This window comes from Oryctolagus cuniculus, chromosome 1 (assembly GCF_964237555.1).
Source record: "Oryctolagus cuniculus chromosome 1, mOryCun1.1, whole genome shotgun sequence".
Lineage (NCBI taxonomy): Eukaryota > Metazoa > Chordata > Mammalia > Lagomorpha > Leporidae > Oryctolagus > Oryctolagus cuniculus.
Window position 1 is genome coordinate 66,333,653 of NC_091432.1, and position 20,385 is coordinate 66,354,037.

Genomic DNA, 20,385 nt, shown 5'->3' on the forward strand with positions numbered 1-20,385 from the left:
GAGCCAGCACAAGCTGGGGTGACAATGTGTGCTAACCGCAGCACTCCCACCCTGTGCTGTCGCTGAGAGTTTTGTGCTGCTGAGTGTGCCCGTGGGAACATGGAGGCCTGCGAGGGGGCTGAGAGTGTGTGTGCTGGGGCTGGGGTAGGGGTGTCTGGGAAGATTTCCCTGAAAAGGAGGGACTTGAGCTGCACAGGAAGGGATGTGAGGAAGCACAGGGAGGAGAGCCTTGGGCATCGCATGCCCAGAAGCAGCACGGGCCGAGGTGTTGCCTATAGAAGTGAGCCTGGCCCTTGCAGGGACAGTGGCGGGTTCCACTGTGCATTGAGTGCTTGCTCTGGGCCAGGCCCCAGGCACATGGATGGTGTCTACACTGAAAGTGGGCACCATCCAGGGAGGACAGAGACACGAGGACAAGTGACAGCTGTTGGTTTGATGCTCCAGGGATCAATCGGGAACCCCTGCCCCCCCCACCCCAGCTCTCGGGGCAGGTGGGCCTCTGCCCAGTGGTGGGATTTGCCCAGGGTCACACAGCTGGTAACAGGGTGGGAATATGTGTGCTGTGGGGGCAGGGTAGACAATTCCAGACCAGGGCCTTGGTGTTCTCCAGGGACCCACAAAAGCAGCAGCATGTTGGCTCCAAATCAAAAAGAGAGAGGATAGAGATGCGATTCAAAAGTTCAGTTTTGTCATGACTGGCAACGTCATCCATGTTTCTCTAATGTTCATACTCACTTCACTGTATTCTGAAAAGGCGTGTGTTAGAGGTGCTTCCTGAGAAATCACAGACCATCACTAGTCAAGTTCCTCATGCTGAGTAATTCTCATTTCAAAAACATATTTTATAAAAACCCTTCTGAATATTTTGCCACCAGAAAAACCCTAGTGACTGACTGTGCTGGGCTGATGCATCCCAATGGTTGCCGTCATGTGGGACAGGCCCTCCCCAGAGCAAGAAAGGTTGAGCCCAAAAGGCAGGGCTGACAGTGGTTCTGTCTGGAAACGGGGGAGTGGAGCCCGAATTTATCTGCAGCCCAGGCCTGCTGCCCTAAGGAAACTCACCAGGCAGGGACGCAGGGCATGGCCGTGGGGGCTCCAAATAAAAACGACACTGGAACAGCCAATAGGAACCAGAACAGGCAAGGTCTTGACTGCAGGCTTCAAGGCCAGTGGGTGGCCCTTGGAGGAAGAGGGGTGGGCAGAGGGGTGCCATGGCTCGGCCACCAGGTGCCTGGCAGATAAAAGGATGGTGAAGCAGAAGGTGAGCGTGCAGGCAGGGAGACGAGTGAGACCTCTGCAGCTCTGGGCCGGGCAGGAAGTGGAGCCGCCGCTGGGAGGGGATATGGTTGAGTCCAGGAGCCGGCACTGGATGTGCATGGATACTCCCTGCACTACTACAGGGTACACGGAAGGCAGAGAAGGGTTGGCCAGTGCTAGGGATGCATTGGATGCAGCACGTTCTGAGGCAGGAGGAAGCAGGTGCTGCTGGGAGGACAAGTTCAGGGCAAGAAAACAGCTTGGGACTGCAAGTGTTCCTTCCTGATTCTGCCTAACTCAAGCCCAAATTTGGATGAGACGGAATTCTCGGAACTTAGGGAAGAGTTATTGGAAATGAGGGCAATTGCAGGGCCAGGCGGTTGCTGGTTGCCAGGTACAGATAATCTCCGAGTTGGGAGCTGAATTTGAATGGAGAAGCAGGCCAGTTGGGCAATGGGGTAAAAAATTGGTGGAAGGAACAGGGGCTGGGGGCTGGCAGACTGTGCTGGGCTCTGTCCCATGTCAGCCCCGTGACCTTGAGCAGCCTGTCACTTCCCCATTCTGCACTGCGTGTCAAGTGCCGAGGTCAGATTCCTAGAGGATTCCGAGAATCTGGGATTCCTTGAGTGGCAGCTGCAGTGCTGCAGGGCCTGGGGTTTTAAGAGCTATGTCTCTGTGATGCACTGAAAGCCTGGCTCCCCGGCTGGGAACCTGTCTGGCTGTCTGGATTCATTGTCAGCACATTGGGGATGGGGAGTGCAGAGGGAAGGGGGTGAGAGGTTCTTTAAAAAGAAGCAAAGGCTGAGAACATCATGATCTGCTTCCAGCCGCTCTGAGGCAATAAATATTGATGTGGGAGGAACCGCTCCCCTGTCTCCTGCAGGCTGCCTTGGCTGGGGCCGCTTGCAGCGATGCTGCTGTCCTGGCCCACCAGGGCCACTGATGGGAAGGGATGGAGCTCCCAGAAAGTCCAGGTCCTCAGACACTGGCTGTGTGCCTTCTGTGCAGAGAGGGACTGGGCAAGGGGAGAACGTGGGGCGGGGGCTATCTCTGAAATCCCTCCAAGCACCTTTCCCCAGGCTGAAGGCTAAACACCTTCCTAGAAGTAAATGCAATTTGAAAGCTATCCAGTTGATTCTGATAAGGGTTCTGTGACCCCTAAAAAGGTCTCTGGCCTTAGTCTCACTATCTGAATAATAGGCAGCAGACTGGACCAGGTCAGCCAGCTCTGGCGAGTTAGACACCGTCTCTCAGTGGCTCCCTGTCTCTGTAGCAATACCCAAGCAACTCCACAGGGGAGTGTGGGGGTGCATCCCACAGCCCCTGCCCCCCGGGAGCTCTGAGGGAGCGAAGGAGGGTCAGGTGCAGGACATGGGCTGACACTCCGCTTCCTCCCATGACCACAGCTGCCTGCCCACTTCTCTGCCTGGGGGCGGGGAGCCAACAGTCTCCATCGGGAAGAGGATGAGATGGGGCTGATAGGAGGGTGATGGCCATACAGGCACAAGAAGGACAAAGCTTTGCTTTCCCGCCCTTGGCTCTGCCCCTTTGTCTGTGATATCAGGGCACAGGTAGCCACCCTGACACTCTCCTAGGAGTGATCCAGGTCAAGCCTGGCCTGCTCTCTTACAGGTTCCCTATGGAGGCAGGGCCCCTGTTTGGCCAGCATCCCTCCCTGAGCCCTCCGAGAACCTGGTCCTTGGGGCTGAGCCAGGGGTTGAGCAGGGCCCCTTCCATGGAGGACCCTATCCCTGTGCAGCTTCTAAGCACCCTGGACTCCAGGCCCTCCCTTGGGTCACTTCCCTGGGATAGGGCTGAGTGTCTGGGGTCCTTTACAGTCCAGACTGCTAATATTTAAAGATCCTCACATACTCAGGTTCTGTTACTCCAGGAGTCTAGGCATCACATGGTCTAGGACGGCCCAGATCCATCTTCCTCAGTGGCTACAGTTTTGACAGAATGTGTGCGTCTGTGAAATCCACTGAGTCCCGCTCATTAACCTCGATGGTCAGGAGGTCACCCCATGCACGGTGCAGTAGCTCCCTGAGCTTACTCCTGCTGTCTAACTAAAGTTCTGCATCCTTTGATAAATAGCTCCCCCATCCTCCCTCCACCCCAACTCCTCAACACCCCAACCACCCTGCTACTCTACTTTTGTGATGTTGACATTTTTAGATTCTACATAGAAGTGAAATCATATTTGTCTTTCTGTACCTGGCTTACTTAAAGCTTAGTATCATGTCCTCCAGGTTTGTCCATGTTGTCACAAATGACAGAATTCCCTTCTTTTCCAGGGCTGAAAAGTATTCCATTGTACATAGATGAGAGTACTTTTTAAAGTTCATGGAAAACTGGAATTAAAGGGGCAGCCATTTAGTCTAGCAGTTAAGACACAAGTTAAGATGTCCATGTCCCACCTTGGAATATCTGAGTTCAGTTCCCAGCCCTGGCTCCTAATTCCAGCTTCCTGCTCATGCAAATCCTAAGAGACAGTAGTGTTGATCTGGGTAACTGGGCTCCTGCTACCCACATGGGAGACCTGAATTGACTTTCTGACTCCTGGCTTCACCCTCGGCCCAGCCCCAGCCATTGTGGGCATTTGAGGAGTGAATCAGAAGATAGGAGTTCTCTGTCTTTTGGTCTCTCTGTATCTTTGCCTCTCAAATAAATAAATAATAATAAATCTTAAAAAGAAAAAGGAAAATTTATTTTGGTGCAAAAATATTTTAAAATCCATGCATAGTATTTTCATAATACACATGTCCATGAGCTCTTTGAAGGTCCCTTGTATGCATGAATTTCTTTTTTAAGAAAACTTTTATATAATAATGTTGAAAGTACAACTTTTGGATTATAGCGGTTCCCCCCCCCCATAACCTCCCTCCCACCTGCAACCATCTCATCTCCCACTCTCCCTCCCATCCTATTCTTCATTAAGATTCATTTTCAACTATATACAGAAGATCAACTTAGTATATACTAAGTAAAGATTTCAACAGTTTGCACCCACACAGACACACAAAGTATAGAGTACTGTTTGAAGACTAGTTTTACCATTAATTCTCATAGTACAACACATTAAGGACAGAGATCCTACATGAGGAGTAAGTGCACAGTGACTCCTGTTGCTGATTTAACAATTGACAGCCTTATTTATGATGTCAGTAATCATCCGAGGCTCTTGTCATGAGCATATGCATGAATTTCAAAAAAATTTTTGCATCAAAATAAACTTTTAAAAGTCTGTCTTCCTTGAACATTTGAAACACCCTTATATATCATAGTTTCTTTATCCGTTCATCAGTGGATGGGCTTCCAGGTTATTTCCATGTCTTGGCTATTGTGAATAGTGCTGCAGTAAACAAGGAAGCATGTATGTCTCTTTGATAGACTGATTTCATGTCCTTTGGCCATGCACCCAGTAGTGGGATTGCTGGATCATAACTTTTTGAGGAACCTCTGCATGCCTTCCACAGTGGCTGTACTAATTTACATTCCCACCAGCAGTGTACAAGGCTTCCTTTTTCCCACAGCCTTGCCAGAACTCGGTACCTTCCTCGTCCTCTACAACAGCCATTCTGACAGCAGTGAGGGGAGAGCTCACTGTGGTTTTATATACTTCTCTCTATCCTACTTCCACTGCATTCCAGGGGAGGCTCGAGACAGCTCACACCAAGCACAGATACAGATAATGCTAGTAAAAAGCCTTGATGACTTTCACTGTCCTAAGACCCTTGTGCCTGCTATCTCATGTAATCCTCATAAAGCCCACCTGTGAGTCAGGTGCACTTACTACCCCCGTTTCACACCTGAGGGACTGAGTTACAGAGAGGGAGATGATACAACCTGGTCACATGGTTAGCAAATGGTGGAGCTAGGAGTCAAACCTCAGAAAACCCATCCAGGACCTCTGCCAACAGATAAAATATAAATGAGAACAAAAGGTTAACTGAATGAGAGAGAAAGGCATAGATGCATGCATCCTGAAGATGTACTCCGTGGACCCCCAGTAGAGCAGCTTATTTAGCTCGGAGCTTCCTAATAGCCAACCGGAAGAGGCATGGCCAGTTGCATGCACATGGGTAAAAGAGAGCTAGAAGCACATGTAGTTTCTCGCAGAAGCTCTGATCTCCGGGCAGTTCCCCTGCAGGGGCTCGGACATTGAGCAGGTAAGCCCACTCAGGTGGCTGCTGTCCATGGAAACATGTGACAGACGCTGAGTGCTAGCAGCTGGCTTCATATTACCCGCCAGAGTCCTAGACAGAGCCCTCTGGGACCTCACCTCCCTCTCGGGATGACTCCTGGATCCCTGGAGGCCCAGCATGCCACAGGGCCCTTGTCTGTGGCTGAGCCGCATATAGCGTGTCCCAGAGGCTCACAGCGGTCAGCACAGAAGCCCTGGGAGGGAAGTCCTGACAGCCTCTCAGGCCAGGCTGCTGACCTGGACAAACCGCGGCCCAGACGGGTGTCCCTGCAGACCCTGTTCTGAGCACAGCACACGCTTTCCTGTTTCTGCTGCCCACTATTACTCAGCAGTGCTCAAAACAGACATGGGCCGAGAGACGGAAACCAGGGGCGAGGGCCGGGTAGGAGCTAGGGGTACGCAGGCCCAGGACGAAGCTCCAGTCACTCACTCTGGCCCTTCCCAATGGCCCAGGTCCAGCTCAGCCCCTCTCCTGCTCCAGCTACTGCCCCTGTGAGGCACTTGCAATAGGCAGGTTGGCATCCTCACTGCCACCACATATGCCAGGCACCTTCCCCACCACTACACTTTTAAACAGTTTTTTTTTTCCCTACTGGTTTACTTATTTATTGGAGGAGGAGAGATCCTGTCAGTTATTTCACTCTCCCAAATACATGCAACAGCCAGAGATGGGCCAGAGCTGGAGCCCAGAGCCAGAAACACAATCCAGGTCTCCCATGTGGGTAACAAGGACCCAAAAACCTGAGCCATGACCACGGCCTCCAGGGGTCTGCATCGGCAGGAATCTGGAGGCAGGAGCTGGAGCCTGGACTCACACCGAGGCACTTAACTGCTGGGGCTAATTGCCTGCTGACCAACCCCACACTGTGCCCCTGCTTCAGAGAGCCTCTTGCTTCCTGTCTGCCCAAATCCCAAACCTCAGGTCTGCCCTCCCCACCTCGCCCGCCCCTGAGATCTGTCTCTCTCCACCTGTCTCCTCTCGATCGCAGCCTGAGATAGAGGCGAGCCAGGGACACTGGAGGATGTTCAGCCAGTAGCCTCTTGGGTAGCACCCTCCATGTGGGGGCCTCGGCCTTCTCTCCTGTGCAGTAGGCACCGTCATAATCCCTGCACCAGGTAGACCTGTGTGGTAATTGCAGAAGCCTGTGGGTGTGAACGTGCAGTGTGGACACAAGGAGGTGCACCTGGGAACAGATGATGCTGTGTTTGTCTACATGGGGACAAGGAATCCCAGGTGAGGACCTCACAAGACTGCTTCTCTCTGAAGGGTGGGCCTGCCTCTCCCAGGTGAGAAACACTGGAATTGGCCAGGCTGTCCACAGCTTCCTGCCACCCTGCCACAGCAGCACCGCATCCCCAGACCCTCGTCCCTCTGCGAGCTCCCTCCGGGACCACCCACCCACCCTACCCCACCCCAACCCCCATAGCTTGGCTGGGACTGAGGGAAGAGCATGGGGAGCTGCTCACTTCCTTGAAGGCAGCCTGTCCCAAAGAAACGAGTGTGGTGGCCACAGACATCATCCTAGCAGCCACGCTCAACATTGAAAGCAGTTTGTTTTAGTAATGTCCTTTATTTACCTCATTATATCTAAAATAGTCATGTTTTAGCATATGATAAATATTAAAAAGTAATAATGAAATTTCTTTTTTTTTAAGATTTATGTATTTGAAAGGCAGGGTTACAGAGAAAGAGGGAGAGACAGAGAGAAAAATCTCCCATCTACTGGTTCTCTACCCAGATAGCTGCAGCAACTGGGGCTGCTCTAGGCAGAAGCCAGGAGCCAGGAGCTTCTTACAGGTCCCCCACATGGGGAAGCATTTGGGCCATCCTCCACCGCTTTCCCACGCCATCAGCAGGGAGTTGGATCAGAGGTGGAGCAGCTGGGACTCAAGCCATTGCCCATATAGGATGCTGGCAAGGCACACATCAGCTTTACCCGCTATGCTGCAATGCCAGCCCCTGAAATGTCTTTCTTTTTATTTTTTTAAAGATTTATTTATATATTTATTTATTTATTTGAAAGGAAGAGTTACACAGAGGCAGAGGCAGAGAGAGAGAAGTCTTCCATCCGCTGGTTCACTCCCCAAATGGCCACAGCAGCCAGAGCTTGTGCCAGGAGCTTCCTCCAGGTCTCCCACACAGCAGAGAGCTGGATTAGAAGTGGAGCAGCTGGGTCTCAAACTGGTGCCCATATAGGATACCAGAACCACAGGCAGCAGCTTTACCCACCACGCCACAGCACCGGCCCTGAAATATGTTTTTCATGCTAAGTCCTCAGAACACCATGTGTGTTTTCCATTGAAGGCATGCTGCACTTGGACAAGTCCCATTTCCCGTGCTCAGTGGCCCACGTGGCCGGTGGCAGCTGCATCAGGCAGTGCAGCTCTAGGTCTAAATGAGTAACAGACCCAGGATATCTCACCTAAAGAAATAATAAAGAGCGGGACTTCAGACACCTTCAGATCACACCACAGAGGGGCCTCCTGGCTCTGCCTGTCCTGCGGCAGGGCCACTGGCTCACCGGGCACCGCGGCTACAGCAGGTGTTTCCTACGAGGCAAGCGAGCTCAGATCTTCATTGTGCCACTTTGCAGCCGTGTGAGGCTAAGCAAGCTGCCTAACCTTGGAGCTCGTCTGCTCGTGTGTGAAGTGGCATGAGATTTCCCCCGTGGGCGGGGCCAGTGAGCTGTCTGCACAGGTCTCAGCCCACACCCCAGGGGCCTGGCAAGTCCTGGAGTCTCTGTTCTGCCAGCCCCCAGGGGCGCTGTGTGTGGGTAGACCCCTTGCCTGTCTCGGAGCTCCCTCGAAGCACACCAGCATCGCCTCTCTATGTTCTCATTTTTCCTGAGCCTGGCACAGGCTGCACCCCAACCCGTTTGAGCCATCTCTCATGCTCCTCCCCTGAATCGATGTTTATCGGCTGCTCGCTGTTTCACCCCCGGCCCTGTGCTGGGCACCAGGGCTTCAGGAGAGAACATGAGAAACACAGCTGCTGCTCCTGCAGAGCTCAGGCCCCGCAGGAGAGAAAGAGGCTGAACAGACTTAAACTCAGGCATTAGTGTGCATGAAATAGAAAATCTTATTCTTTTCTCTAAAAATCAGCTTATTTTACTCTGATTGCCCATCCTGCCAGGTCATCAAAAAAATTCAACCTTAGCCTTCTCAAGGTTTCCCCACCTGAGGTCTTACACAGTGTCCAGGACTTGGAAGGGGGTCCCCACCCCCACCCAGCAGGCATCAGCGTTAGTCCACAGTGGCTGCTATGATGATGCCCACCTGCCATGATGATGCCCACCTGCCATCCTAGTCCATCTGGTTCCCTTTAAGACACTTGGAACAGAGGTTAGGAAACCTGCATTCCGCATCACAATGCCTGGGTCCAATTCCAGCTTCCTCCTAACACGCCCCCTGGGAGGCAGCCAGTGATATAGGTCAACTACCTGAGTCTCTGCCACCCACGTGGGAGAACCAAATGTAGTTCCAGGCTCCTGGCTTGGGCCTGGCCCATCCTCTGCTGTTGTAGGCATCTGGGGAGTGGGCCGTTGGATGGAAGAGCTTTCTTCAGCTATTTCTCAGTTTCTCTCTGCCTTTCAAATAAATATTTTAAAAAAATAAACAAGAAGAAAAGGCCGCACATTTTTGAAAATAATGAAAAATAAATACATAAGTAAATAACTGCTTGGAGCAGAAGGGTCTTGGTGTGGCTGGGAAGGGGACAGCCCAGCCTCCCTTGTCAGCCTGGGCTGTCCCTCCAGGTACACAGCTTCCTCAGCTCAGTCTCCCCGCGGCTTCAGAACCCACAGACTGCCTGCTCCTGGCCCCAGCCTCATTTCCAATTTTTAGTTGTGGGGAAGACGGCATTCTCTCCCCGTCACCCTCTAAGGCCAAGGCCTCCCTGTCTCCTCACACCACTCCCAACACCCAACAGAATCCTTTCAGTGTCCTCAAACGTTGGGAGTGAGCCAGAGGAAAATCCTGAAAGTGATTATTGCTTTCTGCCCCGCCACAGCGCCTCATGGGGACAGGAAACCCAGGCCAGCTCCCGGCTGGAATAAAGGAGAGAAGGGAAAAGCCCACGGGGCAACAACCTCATGAATTAATATTTGAGTAGATTGTCCTGCTGGGACAGCCAGCACCAAGGAGCCAGGTGGAGGAGCTGGGAGGCAGGCACCCCCAGGTGGAGAGGGCAATGGAGGTTCCAAACTGTGTTTGCCTCCTGAGGTTCCCTTAAAAAAAAAAAAAAAAAAAAAAAAAAAAAAAAAAAAAAAACTGAGATAAGAGCAGGAAGCGAAGGAAGGTGTCAGACACCAGCCAGAGGGTGAGGCCTAGGGACCTCACAGAAGCAGGGAGAGGAGCGGCAGAGCCAGGGAAGCACATGTGAGCCCCACAGCCCATCCTGCCCTCCCCCATGGCATACAGCATCCAGCCTCTGCTTGCACGCCACCCTTCACGGGGAACTCACTTCCTCCCAGGGTAGCCTCTTGCCAACAGCTCTCTATCCCAGGCTTAGATCTTCCTCCATGGAACTGGTTGCTTCTGATTGTGAAGAGCTGGGCTGCATGGAAAACCGCCATGAATCAGAGCCCCTTTGGTTACTTGTATCGGAAAAACCCTGTGTCGGTAGCAACTTCTCCAAGACTCAGTTCCCATCTGCAAACGCCTCACAGTGTTGTATTGGAGGGATGCAGGTGGAACACCCCGCCCCTTCAGCAGCTGTGTCTCCTCCGTCCTTAGGACCAAAGGCATTGCAGTGGTATCCACTGCTGCAGGTTGCTGTAACTGCTCAGTGAGTTACCTGCTGGTCATCAGAACAGTGCTCAGCATGTCCTAAGTGCTTCGTGCACATGAACCACAATTCCTCATGATTTCCTTCCTTTTTCCCAACAATCAGAAGGTGGTCACTGTGCCCCCCAGCACACCCCAAGTCTTCCCTTCCCCAGGATAAAAGTCTTCAGTACTTGCAGGTAGGCCATCCTCACCCAGATGGGGTGACACCTCCGTGGGCACCCTCACAGGGAAGAGGAGGAGGGCTGTTGTTTCTGGCCCCCTGCCCAGTCCAGTTCCCTTCCTGTCCCACCAGAGAGCAGAGAACAGGATAGGGCTCCAGGCCCAAACTACCCCAACCTTTTGGTAGGTACAGCTCACGGACGGCTCTTGCCCCAGGTGCCTCTCCAGGTGGTGACAGTCCTAACATAATCACTGGCCACCATCGTGTTGGTGATGTTGATGGTGGCAGTGGCAGAAGCAGTGAGAGTGGTAAAGATGTTGTCTATGGTGACAGTGACACTGAGGATGGTGGTGATAGTATAGGTGATGGGCCAGCGCCGTGGCTCACTAGGCTAATCCTTCGCCTTGTGGCGCCGGCACACCGGGTTCTAGTCCCATTTGGGGCGCCGGATTCTGTCCTGGTTGCCCCTCTTCCAGGCCAGCTCTCTGCTGTGGCCTGGGAGTGCAGCGGAGGATGGCCCAAGTGCTTGGGCCCTGCACCCCATGGGAGACCAGGAGAAGCACCTGGCTCCTGCCATTGGATCAGCGCGGTGCGCCGGCCACAGCAGCCATTGGAGGGTGAACCAACGGCAAAGGAAGACCTTTCTCTCTGTCTCTCTCTCTCTCACTGTCCACTCTGCCTGTCAAAAAAAAAAAAAGAAGAAGAAGAAGAAAAGTATAGGTGATGCTGATGGCACCAGTAACAATGACGGTGATGATGATGTCAGTATTAGAGATGCTGTTGAGACAGTGGCAGTGATGCAGGTAGGACTGTTGAGTTGATAGTGCTGTTGGTGAGTGTTGAGGTGATGGTGTCGGTGTTGGTGACAAGGTTGGTGACACAGATACTGGTAAAGACAGTGGTGAGGTTAGTGATGATGCTGGTGATAGAGAACAGTGATAATAAGCAGATGATTCTGACAGTCCTGGTGTTGGTGGTGATCCTGAAGGTTCCGTGACAGTGATGATGGTACTGGCTGTGCTGGTGGGGGTGGCCGTGACAGTGGCCATGTCATGATCATCATAAATGGTCATTTATTCATGAAGCTGTTGGTGCTGTGAATGGGGATGATGTTTAAGATGACAGAAACAGTAATGATGATGGGGGTTATGGTGGTAATGTTCATGTTAGTATCAGTGATGGTTGTTATATTAATCAAGGTGATGACCCATTGGCCATGTGGATGCGGGTGGTGATGATGACAAGTTTAATCACAGGAATTTCATTCACCCTTTCAAAACTATTTGTTGAAAATCCATGGGGCCAAGAATCAGTGGAACACTGCAGGCCCCCATTGCTCCTGATGAAGTGTAAGAGACCCCAGACGCTCCTCTCCCAGAGCTCTGCTGGCTCATGGCCATCTCCGAGCAGGACCTCTGACATCCAGCTGACTGCCCGTGGCTGTGTGTCTCTCCAGGGTGAGGACTCCCCCCCTGAGCAGAGCCTGGGGGAGTCTCAAAAGAAGAAAGATGGCTTAGCTCAGATTGCAACAGACCTCACCGTGATCCAGTTCATCAAAGGTAAGTGAGCTCTCACCAGGTTATGGGAAGGTGGGGCCAGAGGGACCCCTGAGGCTCCAGCCCCTTCCTACCTTTTATTTATTCATTAACTTATTTATTTAAAAGGCAGAGTTACAGAGAGGCAGAGGAAGAGAGAGAGAGAAAGAGAGAGGTCTTCTGTCTGCTGGTTCACTCCCCAAATGACTGCAATGGCCAGAGCTGAGCTGACCCAAAGCCAGGAGCCAGGTGCTTCTTCCAGGTCTCCCATGTGGGTGCAGGGACCCAAGGACTTGGGCCATCTTCTACTGCTTTCCCAGGCCATAGCAGAGAGCTAGATCGGAAGTGGAGCAGCCCAGGACTTGAACTGGCGCCCATATGGGATGCCGGTACTGCAGGCGGTAGCTTTACCTGCTGCACCACAGCGCCAGTCCCTTCCTGCCTTTCTTGATTCATCTTCTACACTCTGGCCCTTATGAGTACCACATGCTCCCTGTCAGTCTTTGCTCATGTGGTCCTCTCTGCGTAGGCCCCCACTTTTTATTGTTGTCTATCAAAATCTTTCCTGCTCTTCTAGGTCAAGCTCAAGAGCCCTCCTTGCTCCAGTGTGTTGGGCTCTTGACCCGGCAAGGCTGCTTCCCTCTCCCTGGTAGGCCCTCAGAGCCCTCAGGGTTTCTTTATCAGCTAAAATCCAGGCCAGGCCAGCCCAGCCTCCAAGTAGTGAGCTCCTGAAGGTCACAGCCAGTGGTGGCTCCTCCTACCAACCACTGAGCCTACAGCAGGAGGCCTCAGGAAATATTTGTTAAAACCCCAGGCAAAAGCATGGGTGGAGGGAGCTCTGGGCTAAAATCCAGAGGCCTGATTTTTTTTTTTTTTTCTGATAGGCAGAGTTAGACAGAGAGAGAGAGAGAAAGGTCTTCCTTCCGTTGGTTCACCCCCCAAATGGCCACTACAGCCGGCGTGCTATGCTGATCCAAAGCCAGGAGCCAGATGCTTCTTCCTTGTCTCCCATGTGGGTGCAGGGTCCAAGCACTTGGGCCATCCTCCACTGCCTTCCTGGGCCACAGCAGAGAGCTGGAGTGGAAGAGGAGCAACCGGGACAGAATCCGGCGCCCCAACCGAGACTAGAACCTGGGGTGCCGGCGCCACAGGCAGAAGATTAGCCTAGTGAGCCGTGGCGCTGGCCGGCCTGAGTTTTTGCTCTGGATCCCTGCTTCTATCTGGGTCTCAGGTACCTGTGCAGTGAGGGATAGATGGTGAGCTAAGTAAGACGCACGCTGCTCTGACCCTGACACCTTGAACGCGGGCAGTAACCAGGTCTGTGTTGTGACCAGGTGGTCCTTTCTGAAGATTCCCATCCCAAAGGACACTGAGCACCTGCTGTGTGCCAGGCTCTTGTAGCATGCTGGCTGGCTAGTCAGGAGACGTAGACTTGAGCCCCGCCTCTAACGCTGACCAGTGCACAGTTTTGTCTAGTGACTTCCCCTCTCTAAGCAGCTTCCTCCTCAGGATGGGACCAGTAATCCTTACTCTGCCTCTCTCAAGGACTGTTAGGAGAAGCAATCAGAATGAGGAAGGGAAAAGGCTCTGCATACTATTTTTAAGATCTGCACTTACATAAGATATAATTATTTCCATGCGTGCTCCTACCCTGCTGTGATTGCTCTGACCATGCCCTGGGATGGAGAGTGGAGCTGCCTGCTTTAGGAAGTGAAATCCACAGGGCTTGCTAATTCCTTACTGAGAGTTTTGCAAGAAGGAATCAGGTCTGCCTGTTGAGGAGAGCTAGCTCCTCGTTCCCCAGCATCCTGGGGGAAAGGAGGGCGTGGGCTCCCTGGGGCTAGGCCTACAAGGGCCGGAGCTCCCTAACCTCAGGTCACCCGCAGCTGCTGGAAGGCCCAGAACACTGCACCATGGAAGAGCTTATTAATCATGGTGTTGGCTTTTGCCCAGAGCAAGGCTGGGGCGGGGTGCTGAAATTGGATCGTAGAATTGGGTGTTCTCTGGCAGTCTGAGCTTCTACGTGAGACTGGGGCACGGCTGGCCACAGGCCCTGTGGCCGGGAAGCCAGCCTGGCTTCTGGGCTTCTGCAGAATTCCACAGGGACCAGCCGGACCTAGGGCCTGGCCTTGACCATCTGGGTCCATGAGAGAGGCAGAGGGTGTTGGAAGCATGGTCCTTCCTTTAGCTAAAGAAGCCTTACACTCTTGGGGAACAAGGAAATGACACGAAGGCCCCTGGCTGATGGGGGAGACATGGTCCCTGAATTGGAGGAGGTTCATGTCTAATGGAGGAGACATGTCTTTGAGTTAAGGGAGGGACCCCTCACATAACCCCAAACTGACAGAGGACACCTGGACACCTGAGCTGTGTGAAACCCCCAGCCCATGGGGAAGAGGCCCTGGAGTGTCTGATGGGGGAGGCACTGCTGAGCTAAAGGCAGCCCTGTGGAGAGAGGAAGAGCTGCCTCTGAGCAGGAGCCCTGCCCTCTAGGAATTTTCCATCTCTCCTGGAGACTGGCTGTAGATGCTGAGGGGGGATGGGCTCAAAGTGGGGAGTGCAGGGGTGGGGGTGAGAACTGTCAGAGATGCCTAGCCATGGAGGGGCAATGGGAGAAGACAGAAGGGGAATGGCCCTTGTCCTGGGCATCAGGAGACCCTTGGGGGCTCCTGGCCATCCCCCAGCCTCTCTGGATCAACTAGAACAAATCCCTGACCCTTTCTGGGGACACTGTGCAGTAAGGGCACCGGAGCTCCGTGGGCCAAGCCAGGGCAAAACCCCACAGCTCCTGCCTGGGGACATCAGATGGTCTGGCAGGGGCAGCTCATGGAGAGGGAGAGGGAGAGTCCAGTGACCTGGATGAGGGCCAGCATCACACCCCCCACTCTGATGCTGGCCTTGTACACTGGGTGTGTGGCCAGGGACTAGTGACAGGGAGTAGGCCTGAGCCGGGAGGAGGGGGAATTCCACAGCCCCAGTCCCCACCCGTCCTGTCTGGACTATTTTGTCTATTTTCTGGCTCCCACAGAAATAGTGCCTGGCCCGGTCCAGGGAGCTAGGGAACCAGCTGACTTGGCCATGCTCTGAGGACACACAGAGATCACTTCCCATGACAGACTGAGGCCCTGGGCCTGCCGCAGCAGGAAGAAAAGAGATCCCCTGACCTCCCGCAGGGCCCTGAAGACCCCCATGGCCATTTCTCTTACCCTGCCCAGCCCAGCCAGGGATTTGCCTTCTCCCTCTTTCCTGCTCTCCTGCCGAACACCCCTGATCTGACTTAGTCTGGCCAGCGGCAGGCAGAAGCGTAGCTTTTGCTCCTTCATTGTAGGGGACAGAGGGGCACACATGTCGGAACAGAAAGCGCTCTTGGACATCACTTGTTCCCTCACCCAGAAGAGACTGACACCCAGAGGGGCAACTTGCACTGAGAACAGTGAGGCTGAAGCACCTTCAGAGGAGCTAGCAGGATGCTGGGGAGGTCACCGGTGCCACAAGAGTCACTTCTCTTCCTGCCTCCCTGCCTGGGTCCCTGCTGTGTACTTAGTCAGAATTCCTCCTCCCCCCTCCCCACCCCACCCCTCTTCACCAGCTGTCGCCAGTCTCTAGGCCTTCACAGTGTCCTACCTCCAGGAGGATTCCCAGCGCCAAGCCCGCTCAGTTCATTCCTGGAGGCCTGGATTCTGCCCAGCGTCTTGACATGGGATCACACAGTGGTCTGAATGCCCCCTCATTCATTCCTTCATTCGTTTGACAGGAATTTACTGAGTGCCTGTGATGCCTCGGGCTCTGGAGGTCTAGCAGTTAACACAACAGACAAACCCCCCTCTCCTGGAGGATGCTTACGTCCTGGCGAGGCGACCATAGCATAGCTAAATGAACCAACTACGTAGACTGACAGGTGGTGTGCTATGGCGAGACACAGACGAGCATAGGGGAGGCAGCCCTGTGCCGGGGACACGGGGAGGACAGGATGGAAAGGGCCAAGGGGAAAAGTAGGTGAAGGAAAGGCGGCCAAAGTGTTGGCATGGGATAGAATCACACCAAGGGGACTTCAGCAAGTTTGTGAAAATGGAAGTACAAAATACTTTACATAAAAATGTTTTATTTGGCCGGCGCCACGGCTCACTAGGCTAATCCTCCACCTTGCGGCGCCGGCACACTGGGTTCTAGTCCCAGTCGGGGCGCCGAATTCTGTCCCAGTTGCTCCTCTTCCAGGCCAGCTCTCTGCTGTGGCCAGGGAGTGCAGTGGAGGATGGCCCAGGTGCTTGGGCCCTGCACCCGCATGGGAGACCAGGAGAAGCACCTGGCTCCTGGCTTTGGATCAGCACGGTGCGCTGGCCGCAGCGCGCTGGCCACAGCGGCTATTGGAGGGAGAACCAACAGCAAAGGAAGACCGGCGCACTGCGGCTGGCACACCCTGCTGATCTGATGGCAGGAGCCAGGTACTTCTCCTGGTCTCCCATGGGGTGCAGGGCCCAAGCACTTGGGCCATCCTCCACTGCACTCCCTGGCCACAGCAGAGAGCTGGCCTGGAAGAGGGGCAACCAGGAAAGAATCCAGCGCCCTGACCGGGACTAGAACCCGGTCCATGAACTTTTAAAAACCGTTCGCATACATGGAGTTCAAAATCTTGTGTTTTTTTTTTTTGTTTTTGTTTTTGTTTTTTTTGACAGGCAGAGTGGACAGTGAGAGAGAGAGACAGAGAGAAAGGTCTTCCTTTGCCGTTGGTTCACCCTCCAATGGCCGCCGCGGCCGGTGCGCTGCGGCCGGCGCACCACACTGATCCGATGGCAGGAGCCAGGAGCCAGGTGCTTTTCCTGGTCTCCCATGGGGTGCAGGGCCCAAGCACCTGGGCCATCCTCCACTGCACTCCCTGGCCACAGCAGAGAGCTGGCCTGGAAGAGGGGCAACCGGGACAGAATCCGGTGCCCCGACCGGGACTAGAACCCGGTGTGCCAGCGCCGCTAGGCGGAGGATTAGCCTAGTGAGCCGCGGCGCCGGCCTGGAGTTCAAAATCTTTTGCACCAAAATCAGTTTTATCTTTTAATTCCATTTTCCGCAAACTTTTTTAAATACCTCTCTATGGAATCAGATAGATTGAATGGAGATATACACAGCGGATAAATGGCCATCTAACGCAATGGAATGAAACAGAAGTTTAAAAATGGAATAGAATGAAGGAGAAAGGAGGGAAATGTAATGGGGAAGAGCTGAAAGCAATAGAAGGAAGTGGAAGGCAAAGGAGTGGGACAGCTGGAACTGAACAGAGCAAGCTGGGCCTGCGCTGAATGCTCCCTACTCGCCCCAACAGTCTTCCCCAGGGTGCTGCTGCGGACCCTGCGCCACCCCATCTTCCTGCTGGTGGTCCTGTCCCAGGTGTGCATGTCGTGCATGGCGGCGGGCATGGCCACTTTCCTGCCCAAGTTCCTGGAGCGCCAGTTTTCCATCACAGCGTCCTATGCCAACCTGCTCATCGGCTCCCTCACCATCCCCTCGGCCATCCTGGGCATCGTGGTGGGGGGTGTGCTGATCAAGCGCCTCCACATGGGCCCGCTGCGCTGCGGCATCCTTTGCCTGCTGGGGGCACTGCTGGGCCTGCTGCTCACCACGCCCCTCTTCTTCACCGGCTGCTCCGCCCACCGGATCGAAGGCATTTCCCAGAGGCCCGCGTGAGTGTGCGCATGCGCGCGGGGGGGGGGCAGGACCGGGCGGCTTTAGGGGAGGCTAGGTGGAGCCTCTTCAGTAAGGTGTCAGGCCCTCTGGGCAAGGCAGTCTCATCCCTAGGGGGTGGGGGGATGGAGGCTGAACCAGGGCAAAGCAGCCCAGCCTGTAGGCCCAGCGGAGGCATGGCTGAGGCCTCAGGGCAGGGGAGCCCCTGCCAGAGGAAGGGTGCCTAGGAGGAAGCAGGCTCTACAGCACCCGGAGCTGGGGTGGGAGGAGTGGGGGAGGTGCTGGATGGCCCTGTCAGGAGGCTGCATTTGGGGCTCAGGCACTGGACACCTCGCAGGTGCCTGGTTCTTAGAACCTGCGAGCTGAAAGTCCGCCGTTCCTTGGCCCAGATGTTCCAGAATTCGTTGTCCACACCCATGAGGCAAGCCCCTGGCTCCTCCCTCCTGCAGGGAGGTCCCTGGAGCCTGTCACCTCCCCTACCACACCGTCCCTCACACACAGGCGCTTCCCCCTGGGAGCCTTCCAGGAGCAGGTGTTGGGAGTTGCTCCCCACCAGAATGGCTCCTGTCCTGGACGCTGCTGCAGGCCAAGTTAGCCCAGCATCCTGCCAGAGTTCCCCGACTTGCTCTGTGCCACCTCTTCCTGGGCCTCTCTTCCTCTGCCCAGGTGCGTGCTTTCCTACCTGGGGCTCCATCTGTGTGGCTGGCCACTGTCCCCTGTGTGGCCCTGCGCTGGGCACCAGCCTCTGTTCAGGGCCAGGGAAGGCCTAGCTCCCCGCCCGCATGTCCGAAATTCCCCTCTCACCGCCTCTCCCCATCTCCCCCTCCCCTGTCCCCTCTCCTTTTCCTAAGCAGGGGGGCAGCTCTGCTTTCTGGAACGGGGCCTTCTGGATACAGTGCCCTGTGCCTCGGGAAGCCCTTCGCCTGATAATTAGTGACTTTTAGAGTAAAAAGTAAATAGGTATTTTTACCACAATTTTTTAAAAGTAAATAGAAAACAGTTCATTCCCCACGCCCCATCTCTCCCCTCTCCACACTCCTTGGCGTTGCTGTCTCACCACACCTGTGTTCGCAGCCATGTTTTTGCAATTTATGCATTAGGCTCAGGGTTCTAATTCATCAGCAAAGCCTTTTGAGACCAACTGAGCAAGTTGAGGAGGTTCCTCACGTTCCTGCCGAGCTGACATTACCCATGCGGCCAGAAACAGAGCAGTTCTTGTTTGACATCCCATTGAATTCCATGGGATCTCTGTCGTGGGCCCACTTCACAGCTGAGTATACTGAGAATCAGAGAGGGGAAGTCACCCACCCAGCTGGGACAGCGCAGAGCCTGGAGCCAGGACTCTCCCCACAGAAGCTGCCTGCTCCAGGTGGTCTTGAGAGAGGAGGGGCCGAGGGAGAACCCACACACATCTCACCCGATCGGCCTTCCCACTGCTGGCAGAGGGCTCTGGGCAAGGCTTCCTCCTGGGCCGAGCACCTGAGCATGCTCCCGATGGCCCTCAGCTCAGACAGTGCCAGCCTGCTTCCCCAGCCCCCTGCAGGGGAGACGTGCCAAGACCATGGGGTGGGAGAGGAGACAGTGCCAAGTGATGATCTTTCTCCCACACAGATGGAGCACCCACATCTCAGGAAGGGGTTGGAGCTCACCTCTGCCCCACGCCCCACCCCCACCCCAGCGACCAGTCCTCTCAACAGCTGCCCTGCTCCCAGCCTCCCCAGACCCACTAACCCCTGCTCTATGGAACTGATATGTCACCAAGCTTGCCAGGCCCGCCGATCCACCGGGGCCTCAGCCCCACACACTCCCCCAACCCGAGAGGGGGCCCTCCAGCCTCCCTCTGCCCAGCCTGGCCACTGACCCCTGTGTTGCCCTGCGCTGGGCACCAGCCTCTCTGGACCCCTGCCATCTAGTACTTGCTTGCTGTACTCCCTCCCAGCATGAAACCAGAGCCAACTCTGCCTCTCCCTCAAACTGAGCCTCTCTCTGACCTCCTTCCCTGTCCCCACCCCCACCTTGCCCGGGCTAGCTGGAGCAGATGCTCGGGAGGGAGGCAGGTGGGAGTGGACACGCGGAGCAGGGTGGTGACAGGGAGGAAGGGCCCTTCGCCCAGCGGACAGAGAAGCTGAGGCCCAGAGAGAGGCAGGAACAGGTTGGAGTTGCTACAGCTGGTCAGGTGTCCTGATTGGGCTCCACACGCAAAGGAGGCAAACCCCAGCTCCTGAAGACCCACGCAGTCCACCTCTGGCACTGAGTTCTGGAAGGAGCACATCTGGGTTCCTCCTCGAAGGGTCGCTGCGGAACAGGGATCTCTGCCGAAGAAGCTCCAAGACCCGAGGATCTGGGAGCTGAAAGGGGGCTTGGAGGCCTCTCGTCCAGCCCAGTACCCACTTCCCCCATTGGCCCACCTCCCTGCTCACGTCCCTCTATGGCAAGGGGCTCCCCACTGCCCCATCTGGGGCAGCCCGGGTGGTGGAACACCTCTGTGTGCGGCTCTCCATGCTGGGTCATGGGCCCAGCGCTACAAAGGCCCCTGCTTGAGGCCTGGGCAGCAGGAGAGCCGGGCCAAACCTCAGGAGCCTGGCCTTGTCTCTCTCCAGCATGCAGCCGGAGCCGGGCCTGTTTCCCAGCTGCATGGAGGCCTGTTCGTGTCCAGCAGATGGCTTTAACCCTGTGTGTGACCCCAGCACCCACGTGGAGTACATCACGCCTTGTCACGCGGGCTGCACAAGCCAAGTGGTCCAGGAGGCCACGGACAAAAGCCAGGTGAG

The 20,385-nt window shown here is 54.8% G+C and overlaps 1 protein-coding gene across 2 annotated transcripts in view; it reads left to right on the top strand.

Annotated features, from left to right (window-relative positions):
* The window catches only part of SLCO2B1 (solute carrier organic anion transporter family member 2B1), a 48,682-nt gene that overhangs the window by 21,024 nt on the left and 7,273 nt on the right, over positions 1 to 20,385 (top strand). For both annotated transcript variants that reach the window (XM_008263935.4, XM_008263931.4), the window contains exons 8-10: positions 11,866 to 11,968; positions 17,256 to 17,613; positions 20,215 to 20,380. In XM_008263935.4, the coding sequence (XP_008262157.3) occupies positions 11,866 to 11,968; positions 17,256 to 17,613; positions 20,215 to 20,380 (627 nt within the window). The remainder of the gene's footprint in view (positions 1 to 11,865; positions 11,969 to 17,255; positions 17,614 to 20,214; positions 20,381 to 20,385) is intronic.